Source organism: Rutidosis leptorrhynchoides, chromosome 6, assembly GCF_046630445.1.
Source record: "Rutidosis leptorrhynchoides isolate AG116_Rl617_1_P2 chromosome 6, CSIRO_AGI_Rlap_v1, whole genome shotgun sequence".
Taxonomy (NCBI): domain Eukaryota; kingdom Viridiplantae; phylum Streptophyta; class Magnoliopsida; order Asterales; family Asteraceae; genus Rutidosis; species Rutidosis leptorrhynchoides.
Genome location: NC_092338.1, coordinates 434,848,549 through 434,860,025, shown reverse-complemented (window position 1 = coordinate 434,860,025; position 11,477 = coordinate 434,848,549). Strand labels below are relative to the sequence as shown.

At 35.2% G+C, this 11,477-nt stretch overlaps 1 protein-coding gene across 1 annotated transcript; it reads right to left on the bottom strand.

The window, feature by feature from the left end:
* Positions 1-606: 606 nt before the first annotated feature.
* Positions 607-3,291, bottom strand: LOC139855293 (uncharacterized). Its single transcript, XM_071844529.1, has 5 exons — positions 3,097-3,291; positions 1,166-1,321; positions 1,002-1,079; positions 817-882; positions 607-684 (listed from the first exon to the last, which is right to left on the bottom strand). The coding sequence occupies exons 1-5, from the start codon at positions 3,289-3,291 to the stop codon at positions 607-609; spliced, it is 573 nt and encodes a 190-aa protein (XP_071700630.1).
* Positions 3,292-11,477: the final 8,186 nt, after the last annotated feature.

The window sequence follows — 11,477 nt, the reverse complement described above, 5'->3', positions numbered from 1 at the left end:
AGTTTACTAGCCTTAACATGATGCATTAACAAAGTAGTATTAGTATCATCATGTTCATGATCAATAAGTGTGTTGCTACTCACAGGTGCACTAGTCGTAGCAACTTCAGGATTCGAATCACGCGCAACACCGTTGTAATTTGCTGTTTCCGACTTCACTTTTTCAGGAAAGAATTCTAGGCACTCTGTGTATTCTTTAGGCTTATCGTTAAGATTAAAAGAATGAGGACGGTTTTCGTTGCTACTATTTTGGGGAAGAGTAACAAGCCAAGGGCACGGGAGTAAATATAGCGAACTCATCGTGCTTCCTTCTTCACATGATGATGTATCTGGTTTATTCGCGATGACTATTCCTGCGGGTGGTCCACATTGTAACTGGACGGAATTTGGCCATACGAATGGTAAAAAAGGTGGTTGGTTGTAGATGATAAACGGAGAATTTGTGGACGATGCTGAAATGGTCGGTTCGTTTATTGTGATGGACTCGTCTCGCGTTTCATCTGTTTCTATCTTCATTACTTTGATCATCTGTACAGGTACAATAAATTTTTGTCAAACAAATGTTTGAAATCATCTCGGTTCGAAAATAAATGTTCTGCAATATTATTTATGATTTTACCTGTTCTTTTAAGGATTTATTCTTGGTTTTGAGAGAATCGTACCGTTGCGAGGCATTGTCTTTTTCCTAGTAAAAGAAAATGTCCTGTATCTGGTCAGTTACAGTTACAAGGAACAAGAAATCGATCCGTTTGAGAACCAGAACGGGTCAAACGGGTCATGTTAAAGAAAGATAAGGGTAGATAGTCGTAGTACATACCCTTTTTAGATTTTCATTCTCCCATGCTAAATCAACAGCCTTTCTTGTTAGCTCTTCAAAAACTGCCTTGAAAATTTATCGTAAACAAATAAAAAAAATCAGCAAACATACACGAATTTCGATACTAATCCGCATTTTCAACAAATGTACAGATGGTTACAAATAACATTTGCTGAAACAGATACCTGTCTTCTACGAATTGTCTGTCTAGCGGATTCTCTATTTGCTAGCACCCTACGTATTTTACGAGCCTCCATTTCTTCCTGTTGTTTAAAAACTTGAATTCAGCTAGGCTCAAAACGTATACAATGATATCAAATCGATTAAAACATATGAGATGTTATTATACCTCTGTTAGATTTGGTCTACATTTTCTTACACTTGATACACAGTTTGTTGGATAAGTAGGATTTAGTGTAAGTTCTGTATTCCTTTCATCCTTCACTGCCTTTGCGGTTAACATGCTAGGTTTATCCGATTTTTTCGCCATACAATCTGTTGCATCCTGAATAAAAAACCGAAAGAAATGATCAAATAAAATCACTTGATGAAATTTTAACAAATGAAATATACTCCGTAATAAATATCCCCGAGTGCGGATGGAAAATGACAGAGCTGCCCTAATGTGATGAGGCTTTTGCTCAAATGATATATAGATTTATTAATATGTACCAGCCAAAATTTTAAGGTCCAGTGGTAGAAAATGGCATATTAACTTCCTTTTTTAATTCTTTTTCTTTGTAACAATAACTACTTTAAACTTGTATTCAAAATCTAATATTCCACAAACAAAAAGGTCACTATTTTTGTGATTGATGTGATATTGCAAATTATACACTTGTGTGGTTATGAATATATATAGGTTAATGTCTACATAAATAGTACGCAAATCTAACCAAAAAGGAAAATAAAACCATTATTATTATTATTATGGGCGTGGTTATATAAACTAGTTGATTTTGATAAATTCGATGGAAAGGACCAGGACCTAAAAGTCGAAAGATCAACCCCGTGGTCAAGTAGCTTGGCTTGTCTTGTTGTGTGGTTTTGGTGATTGGTTTGGTTGCGCTTTGGTTTAGTTTTTGTGTTTCGTGGTATTTTTCGTTGCGTTTATGTCCTTATTTAGGCGTTGTTTTGTTCTCTTGTATCAGGGTCGGTTTTGAAGATCGGTTAAGTTAGGCTCGATTGTAGATAGCGGGATTTCATTATCTTTGGTAGTAATGTTTCCTAGTCTCTGAGCCTAGCCATGCCATATGTAATTTTTGTTGGTCTTTTGCATCTTTCGAAGAAATGGCTTTGATTTAGAATATTCGTTATTTTCGTTTAAAAAACGGGATTTTGATAAATACATTATGATAGACGCATATAATGTATATGTATGTTTATGGTGTATTTATCAAAATTAGTACTCGTAGTAAATATCAACTCTATTAATAGACTATATATATGTAATATATTTATCATGTATGGACCAATATATGAGGAGACAAGATTCATATGTGACTCATTTCATGAAGGCTTTAAAGAGACAATAGGGATATTTATCAATTACTATCATATATGCATGTGGTAGTCCACTTACCATATACGAGTATATAGTTAGGTTTGATAATACATCTAAATATTGTTCTTATGTCGGATAAAACAATGATTTAATGTCACGTGACATTTATCCACATATATAATTCCAAGATCAATACTAAAATTTGATGGGCCTAAAATTCTTTATCCAAACTTAGCATTCTAAGATCTAAACTTATAATTATAGTTTGAAATTTTCTAATGACAACCCTTAGGGTTGTCTTTAAGAAAAAATTTGATGCATGAATGGTGGTACATTTATTGACTTAGTGGTGGTTATTTCCAGAAAAAATGTAGTTACTTTGAATGTACAAATTAAATTAGCATGCGTGAATCTCTTATTGACAACCCTTAGGGTTGTCATTAGAAAATTTCTTATAGTTTTAATTGGCCTACAAAACATTTACATCCAAACTTTATATTGTAAGATTTAAACTATGATTTACTAGGTCCTTAAAACTTACCATAAATATTATTCTAAACTTTGGTTATAGTTTTAATAGGCCTACAAAACATTTATCATCCATTCATTTATATTATAAGAGCTAAACTACGATTTACTAATTCTAAACTATGATCTAATTAAACAACCACCACATATATATGACATTTCTTCATTTAAACAAGTAACATATTCATGAATTTCACCCTACCTTAGTCCTTAAATTCCAAATAATTATACTGTGGTTAGTAACAAACCTCGTAATTAGAATTAGTAGAACACTTATGAAACGTGTCAATCGACGAGTTAGACTCGTCCTTGACTCGTTCAACAACCGAGTCATGACTACCATGAGACTCGGACACATGATTCGTTGAAAACTGAGCCAATCCAGCCAAAGCTTCTGCCGCTTCTAACTCAATCTTCACCATTCTTTCATTCTCCGATACCATAATTCGTTCAACTATTTTTCTTTTAGTGAAAACGTAACAATAAAAATAAAAATACAGATCACAAGAATATTAAAATTTTATATTTTGTATTGAAAAGTAACAAGATATTAGCAGATAGAGATAGTAATATGAAAAGTGGTATATGAAGTCGGCGTATTAATAAGAAGATGACAGATGAAATGCCATGAAGATTCATGACGGTTGATGTATGAGAAAGTGACACGTATTGAAGAGGTAGAGGCCACGTTAGCAATGGCGATTAACGATTGGGTAACGGCGTTAGCAAGGGCACGTGGTGCATGTCATTTACAAGTGGCCAACAGTTACCATTTCCACCTTACATGGTTTTATGCACCAATATGGCAATATTATCTTTTTTGCGTTTGCCCATTCCCCAATATAGCTTTTATTATATTTTTATCTGTTTATACTATAAAATATAATCGAACAAAAGATCTTGGCATATTGGGAACTGAGATATCTTTGTAGGTAAGCAAGATGCATACTTGTTGGCATCTTAATGGACCGATTTTAGGTAGCAGCTTACTAGGTTGCTATGATTTGGTTGAAATGTAAATGTTAATGATAATGAGAGATTCTGATGAGATGATTAGGTTAGATGGATGTAGGGTTAATGGATAAATGTTTAACGATACATAAAAACGATTATGGTTAATTCAGGTACTTTAAAGTTAGGAGTAATCTTTATACTCTCTCTGAATGATTTGGTCAGTGCGTTGCTGCGGAAATGAATTCGCTACGTACTCTATGAAAGGACCCGGTTATAGCCCAACAAGCACCAAACATATAAGCCATGAGCTCTCAAATTACTCTAAAACCAATTGGTAGTAGAAAGAGACACTCATGAGCTTATATGTTGATCTTGAAATTTATCCCCAACCAATGTGGGATTGGGTTTGCACCCAACAATCCTCCCCTCAAACCGAAGACCACATCACCAGGCCTCCCCTTCAACGATATTCCGCACAAGATCCATTCATCTTATATCGCCGGCCATTACCCGCAACTCTCAACCTGACCAAGGCCAAATCAGGGAGATCTTTTGATATAAGGCACACACAATGATCCATTATCGTTGGCGAACTAGGGCGATTAATCCACATCATAATTTTGGGCTAACACGCTCTGATACCACTGAAAGGACCGGTTATAGCCCAACAAACACCAAACATATAAGCCATGAGCTCTCAAATTACTCTAAAACCAATTGGTAGTAGAGAGAGACACTCATGAGCTTATATGTTGATCTTGACATTTATCCCCAACCAATGTGGGATTGGGTTTGCACCCAACACTCTATGCACTTCAAACATTGTATCGGTAGTCTAATATTAATCTTAATACGCACATTAACGATTAGTATTAATGAAAGTTAAAAAGATAGAAAAATAATCATTAAGATAAAAGAGAAAAAGAGGAAATCAAATTAAGGAAACTAAAAAAAAACTACTGTATAAAAAATTGACCGAAATGTATATTCGTGTTTATGCTTCTATCAATATAATTTTTTGTTTGATATATATATGAAAATGCATGACTTTAGTATTGAAAATAAAATTGTATTAGAAAAGACAAAGTAAGCATAGAGCGTTAGAGCACGAGTTGCCCGTAGTCTTTCTCATTGTCCATTTTAGACACTGAGATTGACAGACTGGCAGTTGGATGCTGGTGTCCACAGTGTTCATTTCAGTGTCCATTTTCAATGTCCTTCTTCCTTTTTAATTTATTTTGTATATTTTTTAATTGTGTAAATATTAAAAAACTTCAAATAATAATAAAAAAAATTACATATTTTAATAAAAAAAACCTTACATTAATAAAAAAACACTACATTTATTTTTGAAATATTGAAAACGATTAATTGAATTCTCGAAGAGCCCATAAATGTTTAACCAAATTCGATCGTAAGCCTTCGTGCACTTCTCTATCACGTAGCTTCCTTGTTCGTCTAGCACGAGCGTCACACCTTTCGATCCAAGAACGTTGTATGTGTTGAGGCGGCTCATAAACCCAATCATTCTCGGCAAGGTTGTAACCATTGTCTTCAATAATGATGTTATGTAGTATGATGCACGTATACATAAGCTGTCTCATTTGATTCCTCGCATATGTCCTGGCGGGTTGTTGTAGAATATGCCAACGACCCTGTAAAATCCTGTCACACCCCCTAAATGGGACCGGGGGTCATATGTGACTAACCAATATCATAACACAAGTGTAAAGCGAGAACGACTCTAAATGAGACGTTTTAATTACAAACCAATGTATTAAAGCAGCGGAAAGTATTAAGTCATTACAAATGAATCCTTAACAAAAGTAAATGTAAACTAAAGTGTTTTAATGCAATGAATAATAAAATGCGGACTCCAAAAGCAGCAAAGTCCAAATAGCACACAAATCTCTAGCAATCTTCACCTGAGACAAAACATGCTTAAAGTGTCAACCAAAAATGGTTGAGTGAACAACATAGGTTTATAATAGTTTTTAGACCACAAGATTTAGTTATAAAGTTTAATCAGTTCGTTAGTAGTGCTGGGGTGTATGATATCGAGACTAAACAAAGTAATCCCGTGACACCTTGAACTGTCGGTGTCGTTTTAATCATTATTATGTAACCAAAGACCAACGGTCAACTGGTTAGAGACGTCGCTCTCAGTAGGCCTACTCACAATAACTAAGTTTGCGTTTCAAAGTAGCAACTAATTATGGCAGGGATTTAGCATGAAACAAAGCATGTCATAGCACAGTTTGAACTAATCAAGATAAAGTTTTCGAGTACTTGTGTCTAAGCGTAAAACAGTTTTAAAAGCAAGCATGTGTCTCACCCCAAAAGTTCAAAACAAGTATATAAAGATAGTTAAAAAGTGGGGCTATGAAGTTCACCTTAGCAGCAAGTAAGTAATTCCACGCAAGATGTAAGAACGGTGTATGTGTTCGGAGATCTCAACCTTTAGAAGGTGGAGATCAAGAATGATGGTGAATGAGGACTGAACAGAAAAACAAAACCCTGCAGCAACTTACGACCCAAAACAGATGATCTTGGGTCTGATTTATCACGACAGCAGTAGCAGGAAACAGGAAAAAAAATGCAGCAACAAGGAACCAATGTGCAGGATGTTTGATGGCGTGTTTGCAGCAGGGAAACAAGAGCAGGGTTGTTTGTGGGGCTGAACAGGAGCTGTAACAGCAGCAGGATAGTGGCGAAAAGGGCTGCTGAAGGGAGGTGATGGTTGGCGATTGCAGGCTGGGGCTGTGGAGGTGATGATTTTCGATTGAAAAGGGCTGCAGGAGGCTGATGTATCAACTAAAAAAAAAAGAGGGAAAGCTGGTGAATTAGTCGACTAAATGCAACAGGTTTTGTGGGTTTATTTGTGGTGCAAAATATGGAATAACATGAGGGTTTATATAGTTGTGTTTGGGTTTCCTAATCCCACTAGAATTACTTGAAGACCAAGGAGTTGTATTAGGCTTAAACTAGGATTTGTGAAAGCTTAAAGATCAAGTTTTTCTCCCCTAATTTATCTAAACAGCCGATTTATTTTATGTATGAATTTATTTATTATTATTTTTATTCGGCAATTTACTATATTTATATATTTTATATTTTATTTTTTATTAACATGTTAATTTTATTTAATAATTGTTTTATTTATTTATTTATTTACATTATTTGCCATGTCTTTTATTAATTTATACCTAGTCCTAATTAGTTCTTATTATTACTTAGTTCTTAATAGTTTCTAAATTAGTTTTCAATTTATAAATATTGTCACATCTTAATATAACATATAGTTTATAAATAAAAATAACACACAAATACATAACTTATGTTAACAGGAATATTGATAAAAAAATTACTATTTAATCAAAGTTGGTTAAACAAAGTTCATGAGCACAAAGTTCTAATAGTGGAACAGTAATAACAGAAATGAAAAATTGAGGGTCGTCATAGTACCTCCCCGTTAATAAAAACTTCGTCCCGAAGTTTTAGGTGGACTTCTCGGATGCATCTGTGGTTGAGAAGAGATGGGGATATTTCCGTCTCATTTGGTCTTCACGTTCCCAGGTATACTTGGGGCCTCGTCGTGAATTCCAACGGACTTTAACAATAGGTATAGTGCTTTGTTTCAAGCGTTTCTTGGTTTGATCCACGACCTCAATTGGTTCTTCTATGAAGTGCATCTTGTCATCAATGCGAATGTCATCCAAAAGAATGACGAGTGTGTCATCAGCAAGACACTTTTTCAGATTTGAGACGTGAAACACGTCGTGTACATTACTAGGCTCAGCAGGTAGTTCTAATCGATAAGCCACGGGGCCAATTCTTTCGATAATCTTGAAAGGTCCAACAAAACGCGGACTTAGTTTGCTTCGTTTACCAAAACGAACGACGCCTTTCCAAGGGGATACTTTCAACATGACTTTATCACCAACTTGGAATTCTAAATCTTTCCGACGAATATCAGCATAGCTCTTCTGTCGACTGCGGGCAGTTTCTAATCGTTTCTTAATTTGAACGATCTTTTCGGTAGTTTCATGAATGATTTCCGGACCAGTTAATTGTCTATCCTCTACTTCATCCCAGCACAGTGGGGATCTACATTTTCGTCCGTATAAGGCTTCAAAAGGTGCAGCCTTAATACTTGAATGATAGCTGTTGTTGTAAGAAAATTCAGATAAAGGCAAGTGTCTATCCCAACCTTTGCCGAAATCGATAACACAAGCACGAAGCATATCTTCCAATGTTTGAATGGTTCGCTCACTTTGACCATCGGTTTGCAGATGATAAGCAGTACTCATGTCGAGTTGAGTTTCAAGAGCAGATTGTAAAGTTTTCCAAAATCTAGAAATAAATCGACCGTCGCGATCGGAAATGATAGAGATAGGGACTCCATGACATGAGACAATCTGTTTGATATAAAGTTGTGATAATTTCTCCATCTCGGCGGTTTCTTTGATCGGTAAGAAGTGTGCAGATTTAGTAAGACGATCCACTATGACCCATATAGTATCATTGTCGTTTGAAGTCTTGGGCAACTTAGTGATGAAATCCATAGTGATACATTCCCACTTCCACTGCGGAATATCCGGCTGTTGAAGTAAACCAGACGGCTTTTGATGCTTGGCCTTAACTTTCAAACAAGTAAGGCACTTGCTCACATAATCGGCAATATCAGATTTAAGATTAGGCCACCAATAAAACTCTTTCACATCACGATACATTTTACTAGAGCCCGGGTGAATAGAATACCTATTCTTATGTACTTCATCCAAGACTAGTTCCTTGAGATTTCCAAAGATTGGGACCCAGATTCGGTTATTAAAATACCTTATTCCGTTTCCCTTGAGTTTAAGTTGCTTTACGAGACCTTTAAGTCCCTCGAGTTGGACATTCTCTTCCTTCAATGCCTCAAGTTGAGCTTCACGGATTTGAGATGTAAGATTCGTACGAATACGTATATTTAAAGTTCAGACTCGGATCGGTTTAGCACGGTCCTTTCTACTAAGGGCATCGGCAACTACATTTGCCTTACCAGGATGATGTTTAAGCTCACAGTCGTAGTCATTTAATAACTCGACCCAACGCCTTTATCTCATGTTTAGTTATTTCTGATCAAAGATATGTTGAAGACTTTTATGATCGGTAAACACCATGAATTTTATTCCGTAGAGATAATGTCTCCACATCTTCAATGCGAATACCACAGCTCTTAACTCTAGGTCATGCGTGGTATAGTTCTTCTCATGTTTCTTCAATTGTCTAGATGCATAAGCTATAACTTTGTTACATTGCATTAAGACACATCCGAAACCTTGGTTCGAGGCATCACAATAGACTACAAAATCGTCGTTGCCATCGGGAAATGATAGAATCGGGGTTGTGGTCAATTTATCCTTTAGAACCTTAAAAGCAGATTCTTGTTCTTCGGACCACTCAAACTTCTTCCCCTTGTGAGTTAGCTTAGTGAGGGGTTTGGCTAAAATTGAGAAATCTTTGATGAACCTTCGGTAATAACCAACAAGTCCTAAAAATTGGCGAATATGTTTCACACTCTTAGGCACTTCCCAGTTTCTAATAGCAGTGATTTTCACCGGATCGACATGTATTCCTTCACTATCAACTACATGTCCGAGAAATTGTACGGTTCGTAGCCAAAATTCACATTTAGAGAACTTGGCATACAGTTGTTCCTTCTTTAAGAGCTCTAAAATCAATCGCAGATGTTGCTCATGATCTTTCTCATTTTTGGAATAGATTAGAATGTCATCGATGAAAACGATCACGAATTTATCAAGATAAGGTTTGCATATACGGATCATAAGATCCATGAATATAACATGAGCATTTGTTAAACCAAAAGGCATGACAAGAAACTCATAATGTCCATAGCGTGTTCGAAAAGTAGTCTTAGAAACATCAGTTTCCTTGACTCTCAATTGATGATAACCCGACCTAAGATCAATCTTCGAATAAATACTTGACCCTTGCAATTGGTCAAACAGGTCATCAATGCGGGGGAGAGGATAACGATTCTTGATGGTTAGTTTGTTAAGTTCTCGGTAATCAATACACATTCTCAACGTGCCATCTTTCTTCTTAACAAATAGAACGGGTGCTCCCCACGGAGACGAGCTAGGACGAATCAAACCTTTCTCCAAAAGTTCTTGTAGTTGGCTGGACAATTCCTTCATTTCGGATGGAGCTAGTCGGTATGGTGCCTTTGCCATAGGTGCAGCACCGGGAGTCAAGTCAGTTTGAAACTCAACCTGTCGTTGGGGAGGGAGACCAGGGAGTTCTTCGGGAAATACTTCGGGAAAGTCTCTAACCTGTGACGACCCAGGAATTTCCTACTAAATTTAAACTTAATCTTTATATGATTTCGATACGATAAGCAAGGTCTGTTAAACTGAATCTCAAAAGTTTGAACTGTTTCCTATATTCAATTGACCTTCGACTGCTCTCGACGATTCACGAACAATTAATTGTAAATCGATATGTGTGTATGTATATATAAATAATAATTCGAAATATAATTTGAAGTATTATATGTTGTTGTTATTAAAAATTAATAAAATAAAAATAGGATATTATAATAATTACTATTTAAAATATATCTATATATAAATAAAGTATATTAAAAAAAAAATATTAAATGATTGTAATACTCGTTTGATGTTCCGATTGATATTAGAGAAGTTTAATTCGAACTTATATGATTTTAAAATAAAGGGTGTTCCGAAAATGAGTTATATAAGTTATAGACTTATTAAAAGTATATTTAGGATCTAATTATTTAATTTTAACAATTTTTATATTTTACCCATAAATGAGTGGGCCAGTTGATGTATTTTTTATTTAATAAATTAATGATCGAATTTTATACCATAATGACCAAAATAAATAAATATAGTTATTTTAAAAATATGGAATTTTTCTGAACACTTTTATCCGCCACTGGTTTCGCACGATACACAGTCCGAAGAAACTGTTGGCAGAGTTAAAATCCTTTATAACACGTTTTGTTCATATATTTATATTATTAACATTATATTATTATAATATGAATAATTTTACTTTTTTTTGTTCTTTTAAACCACTTGTATATACATTATTGTATATGTCGATACATGCATTGGATTAGAGATTCATATTCTTATTTTATTATTGTAATAATTTTACTTTATGTATTATTGGTTGTTCCTTGTTGACCACAATCATCGGCTACCTTTTTCCTTCTCTACATCTCACCCTCTTTCGTTTGTCCCACATATATTTCTATCCGAGACCCCAAACAGCTACACTTGTTTTCTTCTATTTCCTACTTAATTACAAACTCCCTCATCACCACCAGAATAACTTAAAACAACCATTGTTCTACATTTTTCTATTTCTGGATTCGAAACCCACAACATCATCCTTTAAGTTCTTTCTTCCTTCTGTACCATTTCTATCTTCTATTTCATGGTTACATCGTCACCTTCAAACCACAATAAACCGCACCACTCTCGGCTAGTTTCCACACCCACCATAAGTTCAAATGATCAACCATCAAATGCCAACACCCTCAATTCACTTTTAAAACTGTCTTCATCTAAATCGAGTACCAAACCCATCACTAGTGTTTCGTTTTCTATCACCATCAAAACCACATGATAGCCATCGA